Source organism: Galeopterus variegatus, unplaced genomic scaffold (genome assembly GCF_000696425.1).
Source record: "Galeopterus variegatus unplaced genomic scaffold, G_variegatus-3.0.2 Scaffold233, whole genome shotgun sequence".
Classification (NCBI taxonomy): Eukaryota; Metazoa; Chordata; class Mammalia; order Dermoptera; family Cynocephalidae; genus Galeopterus; species Galeopterus variegatus.
In genome coordinates, this window is record NW_007726344.1 from 194,217 (window position 1) to 212,229 (window position 18,013).

The window sequence follows — 18,013 nt, forward strand, 5'->3', positions numbered from 1 at the left end:
CTGTTAATTGTTTCTTTTGCTGTGCAGAAGCTCTTTAGTTTGATATAATCCCATTTGTTTACTTTTCCTTTGGTTGCTCGTGCTTTTGGGGTCATATTCATGAAATCTGTGTACAGTCCTATTTCCTGAAGTGTTTCTCCTATGTTTTCCTTAAGAAGTTTTATTGTTTCAGGGTGTATATTTAATTCTTTAATCCATTTTGAGTTGACTTTAGTGTATGGTGAAAGGTATAGGTCTAGTTTTATTCTCCTGCATATTGATATCCAGTTCTCCCACCACCATTTGCTAAAGAGGCAGTCTCTTCCCCTTTCTTTAAGGTGAAGTGTTAGGTTATTCACTCGCCATCTTTCCATTCTTCTTCTTTTTTTTTTTCCTTTTTGTCTTTTTTCGTGACCGGCAACGGATCGCAACCCTCAGTGTCGCGCCCGTACCGGACCGGGACCGGCAACGGGATTGCAACCTTCGGTGTTGCACCCGCACCTCGCTCAGCCAGTGAGCGGCTGGTCTGTATGTGGGATCCGAACCCTCGGCGGGAGCGCCGCTGTGCTTCCCAAGCGGCGCACTGTAGCAGTGCGCCACCGGGCCGGCCCCTCCATTCTTCTGAGGTAAGCATTTAATGCAATAAATTTCCCCCTAAATACTGCTTTTGCAGTATTCCACAGGTTTTGGTATGATGTATCATTATTTCCATTAGTTTCAATAAATTTTTTGATTTCCTGCTTGCTTTCTTCTTGGACTCATATGTCATTAAGTAGAATGCTGTTTAATTTCCATGTGTTTGTATAGTTTCCAGAATTTCGTTTGTTATTGATTTCTTTCTTTTTTTTTTTCCATTTTGTCTTTTTTCGTGTCCGGCAACGGATCGCAACCCTCAGTGTCGTGCCCGTACCGGACCGGGACCCGCAACGGGATCGCAACCCTTGGTGTCGCGCCCGCACCTCGCTCAGCCAGTGAGCGGGAACCGGTCTGTATGTGGGATCCTCCCAAGCGGCGAACTGTAGCAGTGCGCCACCGGGCTGGCCCTTGTTATTGATTTCTAATTTTAGTCCATTGTGGTCTGAGAAAATACATGGGATAATTCCGATTTTTTTGAATTTGTTGAGACTTGATTTGTGACCTAGTATGTGATCTATCCTGGAGAATGATCCATGTGCTGATGAGAAAAATGAATATTCTGAGGTTGTTGGCTGGAATGTTCTATAGATATCTGCCAAGTCCAATTGGTCTAGAGTATTGTTAAGATCTTATGTTTCTCTGCTGATTCTTTTGCCTAGATGTTCTGTCCAATATTGAGAGTGGGGTGTTCAGGTCCCCTGCTATTATGATATTAGTGTCTATTTCCTTCTTTAGGTCTAATAGAGGTTGTTTTATAAATCTGGCTGCTCCAACATTGGGTGCATATATATTTATGATTGTTATGTCTTCTTGATAGATCAGTCCTTTTATCATTATGTAGTGACCCTCATTATCTCTTTTTATGGTTTTTAGTTTAAAGTCAATTTTGTCAGATATAAGAATAGCTACTCCAGCTCGTTTTTCTTTTCTGTTTGCATGGAAGATCTTTTTCCATCCTTTCACTCTTAGTCTATGTGAGTCTTTATGGGTGAGGTGGGTCTCTTGTAGGCAGCATATAGTTGGGTCCACCTTTCTAATCCAGTCAGCCAATCTGTGTCTTTTGATTGGGGAATTTAAACCCTTTACATTAAGAGTTGTTATTGATTGAAAGGTGTTGATTTATTCCTAGCATTTTATTGATTATTGTTTGGTTGTCTTAGGTGTCTTTTGTTCCTTGCTTTCTGATTTACTGTTTGTTTTCTGTGTTTGTTGGTTCCTTAGGTTATAGATAGCCTTTTTGTTTGTTTTCTCTTCATGAATGCCATTTTTATTATACTAGTGGGTTTTGATTTTTCTTGGGTTTTTATGGCAGTGGCTGTACTCCCTTGAGAATTCCTTGTAAGGGTGGTCGTGTGGTGGTGAACTCCTGCAGCTTTTGTTTGTCTGAGAAATGTACTATTTGCCCTTCATTTCGGAAGGATAGCCTCGCAGGGTAGAGTATTCTTGGCTGACAATCTCTGTCTTTTAGTATTTTAAATATATCATCCCATTCCTTTCTGGCTTTTAGGGTTTGTGATGAAAAGTCTGATGTTAGCCTGACTGGGGCTCCCTTATAGGTGATTTGTTGCTTCTCTCACAGCTTTTAAGAGTCTTTGTCTCTGAGTTTTGCCAGTTTGACTATAACGTGTCTTGGAGAAGACCTTTTTGGGTTGAATACGTTTGGAGATCGTTGAGCTTCCTGGATCTGAATATCTGTGATTTTTCCTATACCCGGGAAGTTTTCTGCCACTATTTTGTTGAATATGTTTTCAATGCAATGTCCTTTTTCCTCCCCTTCTGGAATACTCATGACTCGGATATTTGAGCACTTAAAGTTGTCTGATATCTCTCTCAGATTTTCTTCAATGCCTTTGATTCTTTTTTTTATTTGTCTGCTTGTTCTATTTCAAACAGCCCATCTTCAAGTTCAGAAGTTCTTTCTTGAACTTCCGCAAGCCTGCTGGTTAAACTCTCCATTGTGTTTTATATTTTTCTGAATAACTTCTTCAGTTCAGCAAGTTCTGCTACAGTTTTTTTTTCAGGGCATTGATTTCCGCTGGTTAAACTCTCCGTTGTGTGTTTTATTTCGCTGAATAACTTCTTCAGTTCAGCACGTTCTGCTACATTTTTTTTCAGGGCATTGATTTCCTTGTATATTTCCTTTTTCAGGTCCTGTATACTTTTCCTCGTTTCATCATGTTGTCTAGCTGAGTTTTCTTGTGTCTCATTGTTTCCTTAGAATTATCACTCGAAATTCCTTGTCAGTCATTTCAAGGGCTTCTTGTTCTATTGGATCTAGACCTTGAGAGTTATTATCCTTTAGTGGTGTACTTTCTTGATTTTTCGTATTTCTGGTATTTTTTCTTTGATGTTTATTCATTGTGGCAGGGGGTTTCACAGTCCTCAGATTTGAGACTATTGACTGACTAAGATGTTGCTGTGGTTGCCAATTTGGTATGGCTACGTCAGTGACTGCTCAGTTGGCCACTAGTGCCTTGTGTATATGGTTGCCTTGGGTCTTTGGCCTCTCCGGGGAGCCACCTCTCTGGTCAGCTTGGACTCTGCCAGGCTGCTGTATCACGGGGCGGTATGGCAGGGTGTGCAGTCTCTGCGGAGCTTCCACCTCCCGTGCTGGGCTTCTCCCTGTTCCATGCGCTCTGGCCTGAGCTACTGGGATGCGCCGAGGCACCGCAGAGCGTGTGATCTCTGCAGAGCTTCCCCTTCCCCTGCAGGATGTTTCCCTGGTCTGTGCACGCTAGGCCAGGCTTGGGATGGAGCCGGGTGGCGGTGGTGAGGCCTACCTGCTGATGGATCGCACGGCGGCGGCCCCGCCACAGGGTGTGTGGACTCTACGGAGCTTCTGTCTCCCTTGCTGTACATCTCTGTGCTCCATACGCATTGGGCCGGGCTGCTGGATTGTGTGGCAGCAGTGTGGTCCCCATGGAGTTCCCACCTCCCCTGCCGGACGTCTCCCTGCTCCGAGCGCACTAGGCCAGGCTGGGAATCCAGTTGCTTCACAGAAATTTTTGATATATGTTCATATGGAGACAATATTAGCTTGGCTTTTCCATCCAGTAATTCAGTTTCAAGCTTTAAACCATCTCCCAAATTCATGGCCTGGCCTCCCACTCTCTCCACAGGACACTCAAGCTCCTCGTGTCCTCTACAATGGCTTTGTGTAGAGCTCGGACGCGGCCATGGCGGGGCCTGGTGCTGATACCCCCCTGCCTGAGCTGAGGCCTCACCTCGCCCTACCGCTTTATTATAAAGTTTGTTACTAAGGATACAGATGAAGAGATGCACAGGGTGAGGTATGGGGTAAGGTGCATGGAGCTTCCAAACCTTCCCTGGTGTCGCACCCTCCAGGAACCTCCAAGTGTTAAGCTCTCTGGCATCTTCCCAAACCCTGTGCTCTTGGGTTTTTATGGAGGCTTCATTACGTAGACATGGTTGAGTAAATCATTGGCCATTGTGATCAACTTGACCTTCAGCCCCGCTTCCCTCCCTGGAGGTTGGGGGTGGGGCTCAAAGTCCCAACCCTGTAATCTTGCCTTGGTCTTTCTGGTGACCAGTGCCCATTCTGAGGCTACCTAGGGGCTACTATCTACCAGTTAGCTTGTTAGCATACAAAAAGACAGCACTTTGGAGATTCTAAGGATTTTAGAAGTTGTATTTCAGGAAATGAGATGAAGACCAAATATATATTTCACAGTAGCACAAGAGAGCAGGGGAGGCGAGCTCTCAGGCACTTTCCAAGTGTGCGTGCAGAGTGAGAAGCAGCTTGTGGGTAAGGCTGGGGATTTTTGTACCATAGAAATTATTGTACCAGAAAAACTGAGTGAAAGATGTTGACCAGCAGAAGGAATCTGCAGTTCTAGGGAGTTTATACTTGTCCTTTAACTCACTGTTTGCTAAAGTGGTATTACCAGGGATATCAGTATATACCCAGCAGGAGAGAAGGGTTTTGATTAGAACGGTTTGAAAGTGCCGGGCCACACGTCCAGGCAGGTGTGCACCGGGTGCTGTGCAAGAGCTTTCTAGGTGCCTATGTGTGCTGGGCTCTTCGGGGCTTGGTTGGGAGCTCTTTCTCTGCAGAGCCCCGCTGAGAAGCACTGTGTAGCTGTGCCTGTGTCTGTGGCTGTTTTTAGAGATACTCAGTTTGGGTCCAGGTGCTTCAGTGTCCTCCTGCTTGCTTCCTCCGTTTTCCTCCAGATTTCAGGCCCGTTTGGAAACTGGTGACTGTGGAGAGCTTGAGGGATATCTTATTTGGCCGGTGGGAGATCTTCAAGCACCTCGTTCTTTGCAAGGTCAAGACAAATTCTGTAATAATGCTACAACGATCCTTCCCTCTAAACTCTTGTTCTCTGTGAGAATGCTTGTACAGTGGGATTTTCAGTGGCTCTGAATTGTTGGCTCGACATTATCACTTTGGCTAATGGAAGGTGTTTGTTCTTTTCTAGGATTTTCTACAGTAGTAGGTTTTTGGTATAAATATGTGCATTGTTAGAGAATAATGTTTGTTCTTAAAGTTGAGCTCTTCCTATCGTTAGTTTTACCTGCTATGATCTCTGTAACTTTGTATCATTCAGTAAATCATTGCTTTGAAATCCTGAGGTTTTCCTTGTGCCTCATGGAAGTACAAGTAATAAGTACACTTTGTTGACTTGTTTTGCAATAATAATAAATAATTTCTCAAAAATTTTCCTAACTTTTATCTGAAACCATTACTAAAGATTTTTTTTTTTCCTTTTTTTTTTTGTGACCGGCAACGGATAGCAACCCTCAGTGTCGCGCCCCTACCGGGCCAGGACCGGCAACGGGATCTCAACCCTCGGTGTTGCGCCCGCACCTCGCTCAGCCAGTGAGCGGCCGGTCTGTATGTAGGATCCGAACTCTCGGCGGGAGCGCCGCTGCGCTCCCAAGCGGCGCACTGTAGCAGTGTGCCACAGGGCCGGCCCCCATTACTAAAGATTTTAATACTCTTTTATTGTAAAATAAAATAGTATTTATAATATAAATTTTATATTTAAGTGTAGACGATTGACTTAGAAAGGGAGAAGACTTGCTATCTCAACCTACAACAGCACCACCTAAGTCTAAAGATGCTGAGAAGAAGAAACTGACATATTAGAGTTCTCTGGCTCATGGAAGAGAAGGGTCTGCTGCAGAGAAATTGGGCAAAATTGTAAATACGAGACAAAACATAGGATAAAGGCTGTCTTTCCTTTTGTTGTATAGATGTTAATACTTTGCCTTTTCATGTCTGTCAACAGAACACAGTTTCATGGTGCCAGTTAAGTTGCAACATGATTTTGAGACCAATCATTTAAGGTTTTAAAGATAATGGAATTTTTAAATGTAAAAGGAATATTTTACATTAAAAAAAAATTTTTAATGCATATGTCATGAGCTTTATTTTTTTTCCTTTTTGTCTTTTTTCGTGACCGGTAATGGGATCGCAACCCTCAGTGTCGCGCCCGCACCACACTCAACCAGTGAGCGGACCGGTCTCTATATGGGATCCGAACCCTCGGCAGGAGCGCTGCCGCGCTCCCAAGCGCCGCACTCTACCGAGTGTGCCACCGGGCCAGCCCCGTCATGAGCTTTTTAAAAGCCAAATATTGTTTGTTACAGCTTTTGAAATTAGAAATTAAAAAGCCACTGAAGCTCATATAGAAAAGCTGCTTGTGGAGGCTGGAGGGGCCACTCGGTGGCTGACTGACAGTGTCTCCATGCATTAAAGATGTGACTGCACACAGGAAGAGGGATTTAATGTCTCTGCTGCTGAGTTGCGCCTTTGCCTTACAAATGGATGAATCTGCAAACAGGACTGGACTCCTCGGGTGTCACCCCCAGCAGAGATGGTGCTAGAAGAGTTCAAGTGTGGAGTAGCTGTTTGCATCTTCATGATTGGCTCTGGAACAAATGTGTTCTTGTTTGCACTGATGGCGTGGAACATCTGAGCACGCTGCGAGGCCAAGGCGTCCAGCAGCAGCAGGCGACATCAGCTGTGCACAGCCCTTGCTCACAGCAAGAGGGAGGAGAAAAGAAGCCCATTTCACTTCTGAATATTCATTTAAAGTGATGACTTTTATCAGTGCTCTGTGTGACAGAATGGGAAGTAAAGCCCCTGTGCTGTACACCCGAGGGTGACTGCCATCCTTAGGAGCTGGTGTCATCACTGGCTGTTCCCTCATGGGGTGCTGTCTTCATGGGGAAGTCAGACTTACAGGCAAACCGTTTATGCAGACGTGGCTGTTTGGCCAACATTTTTCTTGAAATGATCAAAATGAGCTTGACACTTGGAAGAAAATAGCTTCTAGTATTTATATCCATTATAAAATTGAAACCTTTGAGTGAAAATTGGAATTTTGGAAGACTTTCTGTCACTGTGAACTTGACATCTTCCCAGTGCTTCAAAAACTTTATTTGAGGAGATATGTAGCGATATTAATAATTGATTTGTTGATATTATAGAGTGAAAATATTGCAACACTTGGAAGCTCTCCATAACTCAGTGAACCAGTATTTTCCAGATAACCGACATATGGCACTGTAAGACCATTAAGAGTAGAAGATCCGTTCAAAGTGCAAGTAGATTGAAGGATTTTAATGTCACAGAGTGTGAAAAATTCATTGTTATGGATTCAAGTTCCATCTTTCATTTAACCTTTAAGAAACTACTACTCGTTGAGTTTTGATGTATTATCAAAGAAGAATATCCACAAGTATCTTAAAAGGCTATAAAAATACTCCTCCCTTTTCCAATTATATGTCTGAGTGGGGCTGGGTTTTTTCCACATACCTGAGCCTCAATGACAGATTGCCACAGGGTGCAGGCATGGGCAGATGTGGCACCCAGCTCTCTTCTGAGAAGAAAGACATCACCAAGTTTGGCAGAGTGTGCAGCAATGCCACTCTCCTCATTAATTATTTTTGTTTGGGAAAATAGTTATCTTTTAATCAAGATGTTATTAATGTGTAATGGATTTATTTTTTAATGAGTTAAAGTATTTGAAAATGTCTCGGTTTAAATTTTCCACATAGAGCATATTGATCAAAATAACCCAGAGATAGAAAGCTCTTTGGGGTCTTCCATAAGTTTGAGAGTGCTGTGATCTGGAGGTTGGGAAGCTGGCATTTTAGAGCAGGTCAGTGGCCCATCAGCCACCACCCCTGGCTCTTTCCTCACTGAGTAGAGGCCAAGTGTGGCAGGACCTTTGAAGGGTCAGAAAAGCCACCTCTGCATGGGCAGCCTTGCTGTGCTCTCAGGGGCTCTGTGTGCTCTGCTGCTGGCCTGGGCTTGGATCCTTGAATGCGGTCTTTTGGGGGTCTAGATAGGGGGATGGAAGAGGAGGAGAGCCTTGGCATTGGAATTGGGAAATGGGAGCTTTTATGTGATTGCCCCTTGTGAATGGACTGTGGACAAGTCATGTGACCCTCAGCCCCTGCAGAGGTTGTGGGAGAGGTTGCCTGTTTGGGGAAGTAAAAAATCAAAATTGTTCCTTTGAGCACTTACACTTTTCGAAGTAGATACATAATTGGGAACATGTTGTAAGCTAATTGGCTAATTAGCTAAATGAATGGGCTCTGGTGCTTATGCTACAAATGGTACTTCATTGGCCTGTCTCTGTCCACCCCTGGGCGGTCTGACTCCTGGGCCACAGTGCAGGGATTGTTTTCACCCATGGGAGAGGCTGGGAGCAGAGGGGCAGGTGCCTGTCTTGTGGGATCCTCACTCTGCAGGGGATAGGAAGGGGTTTGCCTGCCTCTCTCTGGTGTGAGAACTATCACTGAGCCACGTACAGAGCTTTGGTTTCACTGGTGTCAGTACTCCTGCTGTGAACATCTCTGTGCGCCTTGTCTTTTTTCTTTCTTAGGGTGGATTTCTGGAAGTGAGGTTACTTCTCAGTACGTATTTCCAAATGGCTTTTTCAGTACATCTCATTTCAGGTCACAGGCAACAACTGAGAACAGTACTCACATAGCAGCATGTCCCAGTGGAACAGTGAGACTGGGCTCAATTCCATTTCCTTATTTAGGGCCATTGAGAATTTTTTCATGTCACCTAATTCCTGTTTGGGGGATTTCCAGTTTGTGGCCTTTGTTCAAAGTTCTGTGGAGGTTTAAGCCTTCAGTGGCACTTAGTGTTCGTTCTGTGGAGTACGATGTTGGACTTTGTAGGTTGTATTTGCTGAAAATCTTTTACAGCCTGCTTGCCTGTTATCTTGGTTATTTTTGTAGTTAGAGGTTTTGTTCCCATGGAGTCAGGTCTGTCGCTTGGTGTGTGGGGGCTGCTTTTGCTTTCAGCTTCTGTTACCCCTCCCATGTAGGCTTGAGGAATATCCCATTATCTTTTTCTTCCAGTTCTTCTCTTGCTTGATTTAGTATTTAAACCCTCTTTCTCTCATCTGGCTGACACTTAACGTTGGTGCATCATGAGGGCACCAGGAGGGACCTCCCTCCAGTGCCCTCAGCCCAGCATGGCAAGGCCCATCTGTCGGCATGGGCTTCCTGTTGGCTCCATGGTTTTATCCACATATTTATTTTCATGCTTTGTACTTTCTGTGCTGCAGTAGATACTCTTCATTACATCTTTTCAAAAATCTCCTTGATTTCTTTCTCTTTGTCTTAAGTCCTTGTTTGGGAGGGAGGTATTATGCATTCCCTCATATAGGCCAAAGCACACTTCTCCTTCAGATGCCTAGTTGTTTTTATTTATTTATATTTTTATTTATTTGCTTATTTTTGGTGGCTAGCCAGTAGGGGATCTGAACCCTTGACCTTGGTGTTTGTCATCAACACCAGGCTCCAACCAAGTGAGCTAACAGGCCAGCACTCCTAGTTGTTGTTTTTTTTTTTTTTTTTGTCTTTTTGTCTTTTTTTTCCGTGTCCGGCAACGGATCGCAACCCTCAGTGTTGCCCCGCACCGGACCGGGGACCGGCAATGGGATTGCAACCCTCGGCGTCGCTCCCGCGCCTCGCTCAGCCAGCGAGCGGAACTGGTCTGCATGTGGGATCCGAACCCTCGGGCGGGAGCGCCGCCGCGCTTTCCAAGCGGCGCACTATCCAGTGCGCCACCGGGCCGGCCCTCCTAGTTGTTTTTAAAACCCACATGGTGCTGTGTAGTTTGTGTACTTGAGGCTAGGCCCTCAGTGATGAGGCCGCATAGGGCCCAGGTGGCTCTGTGGCCTGGGTATTGTTCTGGTAAGGTTAGGGTGGGTCAGACTGTGAGGCCAGTTAAGCTTGGCAGGTGGGAGAATGTCACTCCATCAGCTCAGCCAGTGTGCATACAATTGCTCCTGGCCCTGAGGGGTGTGTGGGAAGCCTTTGGATGTGCTTAGATATTTACATTCTTATCTTAAGCCTTTTTCAAATATAAAACAGCATTTCTATGGTAGAACCTCAGATCAGGAATTTCAGTAAAAGCAGATGGAACATAAACCAGTAACTGTCAGCTTTCACCAAATGAGGTGACCTGTGGGCATTAAAACAATCTTTTAAACTCTTAGGAATCAAAAATGAGTACTTGTTAACAATGTGTGTTAAAATCAAAGCCTGTATTTGAAACTTTCTCTTCGAAATTCCTTCCATATTTGAATAAAAGTGTTTTATTACCAAATTCCTGCCACATTTGCATAAAAATCTTTTCTTACTTTGGTAGAAATACAGATAAGGTGTTCTTAAGCCAAGTCCAGCTGAGGTCTTTCAGAGACTTGTGGTTCTAAACTACTCAGTGGATTCTGAGCCCTGAATCCAGGGGTCTCAGCTGGGGGTGGTGACTGAAGGATGACAGTCTTGTCCTAGTGGCATCCACCTTTTGGAGAGCCCTGTGCCTCTTGCTGCTGTTTTGTTAGGGTGATGATGGCATGTGTGTTACCTGCTCAGTTCTGTGGCACTGCTGTGTGGACGCTGCCAGCTGGGAGATAACAACAGGCCCTATTTCTGGTGTCTGTAGACTCTGGTCCAAATATGGACTAAATGTTCCTTGTGGCGGTGGGCGCTTATGTGCTCAGTTATGTTTGGAGTTTCCTCCTGATGCTGAAGCAAGGCTGGAGCTGCGAGGGCCAGCAGTTAATGTTGCTGTGCCTGAGGGAGTTTGGAGAATTCTTGTCTGTGATTCTCATGTGAATGTCTCATTCTTGTTTTCTTCTTCTTGTAGGCACCAGTTTGTAGAAAATAATTTAATACTAAAAATGGGCCCCGTGGATAAGCGAAAGGTGAGTCAGTTCCTGCTGTCTGTCACGTGGGTCTCCGTCCTCCTCCCGCTCTGACTCGCGGCTGGGCCGCCTTCTTCTGGTTCCTGCCAGGACTTGTTGGACGTAGTATCCTTCATCTTGGTTCACTTTTTAGAGATTATCTATAGATTTAATAGCTAAGGAAGATGTATTCCAGTCGGGGAAGCAGCTTGGGAGCTCACAGGCAGGCAGTGAGCGGAAGAGCAGAGCTGCAGCCTTGAGACTGACCTGGAGCCTCGTTCTGATCCCCAAGCAGCCTCCTGTCAGGGTGAGGTGGCCATGTCTGACATCCCAGTGTGCAGTGTAATACTTCATTAGAAGTATTCTAAAAACATTTAGGGGGTGCTTTTTATTATGTTTTGTGTATTAAATGGATTAATTGTGCCAGAAAATATCAAACTCCATGTGCTGACATGGGCCCCTTTTAAGCGCAGGCTTCTGACCTCATTCTTGGCCATGCCTCCTCCAGGAATGAGAATCTCCACGCAGGTGGGCTTAGCCTGGCCACCGAGGGCCTCAGAGAGGAGCTGAGGGTTAGGGAAGCAGAGGCCCTGACGGTGCACAGAGCCGTCTGTATTAGCTCAGCAGCAGGGTCTGTGCTGCCATCTCACTGACCTGAGAGCCTGGGCTGGTGGTGGTCCCTGTGCCCTGCACTACTTTAAGGGACAGTGCTGCTTCAGAGGCAGCAGTGCTGTCGGTACCTGCTTCTGAGCATTCATGAGCAGGGTCTTTTTTTCTGTTTTTGTATCAGGGCTTATTTGCACGACGACGACAGTTGTTGCTCACAGAAGGGCCACACTTATACTATGTGGATCCTGTCAACAAAGTCCTGAAAGGAGAAATTCCATGGTCACAAGAGCTCCGACCAGAGGCTAAGAACTTTAAAACTTTCTTTGTCCACACGGTGAGTCTGTTCATAAGGATTCTCATTTATGGGGTAGTCAGAGGCCTTTGCGCCTCTGTTGGAAGCATCCAAGTGTTTGACCAGAGGGAGCAGCTGGGGTCATCCAGGACAGCTGTCTCCCCCTTTCCCATGTCCCAGAGCCCCCCACATTAATGGCTCAGTCCCAAGGTGGGCCGAGAGACACTCTGTGCTTGCTTTCAGTTTGGGAGTGACGTAGAAAGGTGGGTCATTTGCCTGTATGTTTAATTTCTGCACATGTGTGGAGTGACAAAACCCACTGTCACATGCTTCCAGAAGGTACTTGAAGTGGCTGGCAGCAGGATGGGATGGTGCCTACCCCTCATAGGTCGGTGGGTTTTGGTGGGACTCCCTTGAGAACATTAAATGGCTTCTGTCTCTGCAGCCTAACAGGACGTATTACCTGATGGATCCAAGTGGGAATGCTCACAAGTGGTGCAGAAAGATCCACGAGGTTTGGAGGCAGCGATACCAGAGCCACCAGGACGCTGCCGTGCAGTGACCCGGCCCACAGCTGGGCTGCTCTTTGCTGCCAGGACACCTGCTCCAGCGCACTCGGCTGCCATCCGGGACGCTTCCAGACCACCTGCCAACCATCTCAAGGGGAACGCAGACAGCGGAAACCTTGCAGCTTTTTTATTTAAAAGAGAAGGAAAAAATACCCACCCACACAAAGAACAAAACCAATAACAAAAAGGAATTCAGGGTTGCTTTGCTTGCTCTCTGTGCTCTGTGGAGGCTTCCATGTGTCCTCGGTGCTGTGGAACCCAGCTCCATGCATGTCAGCCCGTTCCTGCCCAGACCAATTGACAGACCTGGTGTTGCCTGCTTCAGAACCCAGCATCAGAACCATTCGCTGCACTCTGTTCTCGCACCCTGATCACTGCTGGTCCTGCTGGGGCCAAAGGGACCCAGTGTGTCTTTGGCTCTTTCTGCCCCCCAGATGACGATGGAACTCTTCACGAGGGAGGGAGCTTGTACACACCTCTGTGGGGATGGCCACTGGCCCTATGGGTGGGAGGGTTCTTTGCTTTTGTACGTGCTCTCTTTCTTGTGTCCCTAATTTATGGCCCATGAGCTGCGGCCGGGCCCCTCAGGTGCCTCCTGGCATAGCTCTGGTGGTGGCAGAATTCTGTGGTCCTTGCTGGCAGCACACTTCGCGTGGTGAGCAGTAAGCAGGGCATCAAGGTGATGAGCGGATCAGGCTGCTGCGGTTGGAGGCCCCATCAGGGGCTCAGCTTCCTTGTCCCACTGAGCAGTGTCCATCTCTGGGCTGGAAATCGAGCTCATGTGCGGGAGGGGCGATGTCACAAGTGTGACCACTTGGCACCCAGCTGGGTGGTTGTATGAGAGAATCCTGCCCCGTGCCTGGGTGAGACAAGAAGGTGCTGTGGAGACGCCAGCCAGAGCAGACGGCCTGCTGGCCTCTTTGTGGAGTGAGGCCTCGGCCCTTCCCAAGAGTCTCCTGAAAGGTTTAAATGTGCAGACCTCCCCGATAGGTCAGGGGGGTCAGAGAGAATCCCGCCATCAGCAGGTTCAGGATGCCTCAGTCTCCTGCTGACAGCACTGGGGAACGCCAGTGCCCAGTGGCCCACACACCCGTCTCATGTTGGGGTTAAGCATTTCTCAGAGCTAGTTCAGAGTTTCTACATCTCTGCACTGAAAATATAAAAGGCTTCTCATGTTGTGGGCCATCTGCTCCCATAGGAATTGGGCCTTTTGCCCAGAAGAGAGCGTCCTCACTGTGTGCAGGAGGTGAGGACAGCATACTCCCACCTGAGCTGGCCTCCTGGCCGCCTCTGCCAGTCCAAGTCTTTCTCTTTGCTGCTTTAGCGCCGCGCACCGCTGCCTGATGAGATGGCTCAGTGTGCCCGTCTTTGGCTTGGCTTGGATACTCCCTGGGCAGAGGGCGCTCCTCGGCTGGCCCTTCCTCTCCCTGCCCAGTTGTACCTGGGGGACAGCCCTTGATCCCTGGTGGAGAGGAGTGGTACCTCTGCCTTCGCAGGCTGTTCAGACACACTTCTGACCCGCATGTCCCCAGGGGATGAACAACTTTGCCATTTCCATAGACTTTCACAAAGGCACCAGCAAAAGGCCCACTCAGAAAAGACTCCCCACCTCTCCCTGTCCCCCCGCCTATCTCAAGTGACCCATTGGTTGTGCCAGGCAGGTCCAAATCAAGAAAAAAGATTCTCAGTTTTAATGATGAATGGCTCTTTTTGAACTTGGGGGTTGGGGGAGGGTTTTGTGTGTGCAGATAGGCATTCCATCAGCAGGGGTGGTGAAGGGACAGAGGCGTCCCTGGCAGTGTCTGCCTGGTCTTGTCTACTGCTGTGTGGGAGCTTCAAGCCCGGCATTGCCGCACCTGCCCTTGGGTGCTCCAGGGAGCAGGATGCCCTGGGCTCAGGCGGAGGCTGCGCCCCCCTCCCCCCACCAAGCTTTTGAAAAGGCTTGACTGTGTTGTGAGTCGCTTGGCCGTTTCTTTCAGGAACTGCTGTTCAGGCTTAACTCCCTTTCATGCTGCTTTACCTTCCTCAGCACATCCCGCATCTGTGTGTGCGAGAGTGGCTTCCTGCCTTGCCTCCCCGCACATACAGGCACAGGGATGAGTCTGTCCTGGGCATCTGGTTACAGGGAAACAAGCAGAGCTGAGGCCTGGCTGGGCTGCTTGGGGAGAATCTTCTGTTGCGTTCTTCCCTCTGGATAGCGCCACTACCTCCTGGGCTTACCGACAAGCTTCGTCTTAACCTCCAAAACCACAGAATTAGGGGTTCAGAGCTGAGCTCACAGCCGACAGCTAAAATGACTGCCCCTGCCCGAGCTAGTAACAGCCGTGCCCTTCTCTCTCATGGCTTGCCTTTCTCTTCACTTGGAGTCCCTTTTTTCCTTTTTTTTTTTTTTGGAGGCCCATGCATTTTCTTACCCTGCACTTCTATCAATTTTTGTTTTATCCGGCCCATCACCCGGCATGCAGGTGCCTTAGGTTCTGAGACAGGGACGTGGATGTCAGTCTGTATACATAGAAGATATACATACATGGGAATAGAAATGTGGGTTTATCCAAGAAGAGAAAAATAATACCCTGCTGTTTAGTAGATCCAGGAGTCATGTGTCTTACTGAGAGGGGGCTTCTGGGCTCAGAGGGGAAGGCGGCTGCTAGGAGGCTGTGGTCGCAATCAGCCCAGACTGCCTGCTGTGTGTTGACTTTCTCTGGGGATGCAGAGGAAGCTGGATTTGATGGTGGTGTCCTCCCCTTTTTCTGTGGTCCCAGCTAGGGCAGCAGCAGTCCCTGTGTGGCGTGCTATGCTTCTCCACCCCAGGGAAGGGCACCACAGTGCGACTACCATTCTAAACCTTAACTTGGTGGAGTCTTGTTAAAAATCTGCTTTGGGAGAGATGGTTCATGTAGTCGTACCAAAGCTGGCAGGAACCTCACCTAGTCTAGTCCTCCTGGGTCACTAATATTTGTGGCCCATGCCTGAAGGAATTGCGGAGACAGCCCTAGGGCACAGATACCAGAGTGCCAGCATACTGGGTGATTCTGTACTTTCTTAAAGCTAATATTTCTGAAAAGTCAGCTGTAGGTTCACCACTCAGAGAAGACCACTGTGAACATTTTGGTCTATATCTTGCCCCCCCCCCCCATTTGTTTGCTTTTTTGACTTAACTGGGAATATACAACATATACATTTTGCATCCAGCTTTTTTCACATGATATTTTATCTTAAGCATTTTCCCACATCATGGATAATTCTTCGAAGATGTGTTTTTAATGATTGTAGAGTTTAATGGTTGTAAATTTTATACTTTCACCATTTCTTTGTTGTAAAACATTTAGATGGTTTCTGTTTTTTCACTATTTAAATAATGCTGTGATGAATAATCTTATAAATCTTTGATTTTTGACTCTGATTTTTTTCCCCCCTTAGATCCCTAGAAGTGGTGTTTTGGGGTCAGAGATTGTTCATTTTAAAGATTCTACTCTTTCTCTGATGCTTAGATGCTCAGAGTTCCGGTAACAGAACCTCCTTAGTTGTGTCCTACAGATTCTGAACTCAGTTTAAAGCTGTGTGTTCCAAAGAATGTTTGGGTAAGACTGCTCCTTTTTAAATGCTAAAATGTCATTACTGCTAAACCATTTATGACAGATCTTTCCAAGAGCCCTTTCTTATTTTCGTTGCAAGAAGCCGGTTATGCTTGCATGTTCTCTTCCATCCCTGCTATGATGGCTTTCAAGTGTTTGGTGATATTTTCAGAATCTTGTACTTTGTGTCCATAATGGTACTTTTTGCATCTGCACAGTCAGCAGAGATGAAAAATGAACTGACCTTGCCACATGCTTAGTGGGTGATTTGCTATTAAGTTTACAGACTCAAAGTACATTGGGCCATTTGGAATCAGTAGCAGAGCAAGGGCTCTACTTGAAAAAGAAACCCTGTAGATATGATTGGGTTTAACAGAAATGCATTGACCATTCCCCCGACCCCTGTCAGAAGGTCTTGTCTTTCAGGAGAGCATCGTGGCCAGGCTCTTTCGTTGATAGTGTGGTTGTCCTGGCTGGTGTGGATTTAAGGCCTTCTCTTCCCCCTTTCCTGCCCACAGTGTTGCAGGTTGCCTAGTTGTCTTGAAGTCCCGACCCTCCAAGTTTGGTTGCATTCTTAATTTCTCCACTTTAGTTGGGTTGCATTGCTTCTGAGGGGAAGCATGTATGAGAGATTTTTCCAGGCACCATGCTCATTGCCATTTGACTACCAGAGATGATGGCTGAATTGTGCAGAATTACGTCTCCTGCCCTCCTCTGATGCCTTGAGACCCTTCCCTCAGCAGTGAGCACCCTGGCTGGTCCACAGACCCAGGGTGCTCACTGCTGAGACTTCAGAGGTTGCAGCTGCTGTGAATATGGTGAAAGTAGCATGTTGTGGGAGTTGTTGCCATACACTTTTTTCCATTTTGTTTCTAATGTGAACTGATGGTGACTCAAGTGGGTGTGGCCCTTTCTTCTTAGGCAGCATACGTGGCAAGTGTCCTTGAATCAGGGCTGGAGTCACTTACAAAGGCTCATGAGGGGCACTGTCTTCTGTGGCAGGGTTGTATATCAGGCTGCCTTTGGAGAACTGGTCTGGAGAGGAAGCTATTCCCAGCAGAGAGCAGTTTTATCTGTCTTTGAGATGGCCATGGTGGGCAACTGAATGAGCCTATGTGTATACCTGGATTTTCCCTGTAGCTCATTTCTTCAATATGAAGAAACACCAAACTTATGTACAGAAAACTTTTTACAAAAGGCAAACCTTTTTTAGCTGTGTAACCCACCCTAGTCTAACCACCTGGCTGAATTACTACGAATAGGGGTCATTTTGCTGGTGAAAGCCTCTATTATGACCATAGGTTGGATTGGACGTTGGCGAAATTAAATTGTTACAGTATTTAGAGCTGCTGTGGCCGTTCCTTAACAACATAAAATACGATGAATCAATAGTATGTTAGCTGTCTTTCAGGTTGGTGGCAGTCAGTTAGCACATGTGTAATATTCTCTACCTGGTCTGTAGCTGTAACTGTGATGTACAGGCAAAGCAAAAAACAAAACAAAACAACAAAAAAAAACCTTATGAAAACAAATAATGCAATGATATTAGGATATACACTTTTGTATTTTTATTCTTATATAAGGTTATTTGCTGGCTATTGTTGGCCTCTAGTTCAGTCTGTGTTATTTAAATTCTAATATATGAATTATTTGGATTGAGTTCATGTTCAGGGCCACGTTGTTGTATGTATTGATGTACAGCCTTGAATGTGAATAATTATTGTAAACTATATTTTACAACTTTTTTTCTGGCTTTATTATATAAATTTTGTATTTGGTCAATGATTTAATCATATCATAATTTAATGAATGTGTTTATTCTTTTTCAAATATTTGTGCTTTAGGTGTAGTTACCGAATGATGAATTTTCCTCATATGCTCGGTAGTCTTGTAATAAAAGCATGTAGAGTGTGGACGTTCGCTGGCGTGGCTCTTCCTTTAACGGGGCTACAGGGCGAGCCCGGCGAACCCGAGGCCGGGCCCTAGTGCCCCGGACCACGGCGCGGCCCGCTCCGGCCGGAAGGGAGCACGGCCGGCCGCTTTTCTGGACCGGAACGTCCGCCTTCTGCGTGACGCCGGGACGGGCGCCTTACGGGGGCGGACCTGTGGGCGGGACAGAGCTCGGAGGCCACTATCAAAGGCCGGACGCTTCCGGGGCAGGGGAGCTGTGGCGGG

The 18,013-nt window shown here is 46.7% G+C and overlaps 1 protein-coding gene across 2 annotated transcripts in view; it reads left to right on the forward strand.

Annotated features, from left to right (window-relative positions):
* PDPK1 (3-phosphoinositide dependent protein kinase 1) overlaps positions 1-17,753 on the forward strand; it is a 47,048-nt gene extending 29,295 nt beyond the window's left edge. For both annotated transcript variants that reach the window (XM_008566270.1, XM_008566271.1), the window contains 3 exons: positions 10,757-10,814; positions 11,584-11,736; positions 12,140-17,753. In XM_008566270.1, the coding sequence (XP_008564492.1) occupies positions 10,757-10,814; positions 11,584-11,736; positions 12,140-12,256 (328 nt within the window). In that variant the 3' untranslated portion in view covers positions 12,257-17,753. The remainder of the gene's footprint in view (positions 1-10,756; positions 10,815-11,583; positions 11,737-12,139) is intronic.
* The last annotated feature ends 260 nt before the right edge of the window (positions 17,754-18,013 follow it).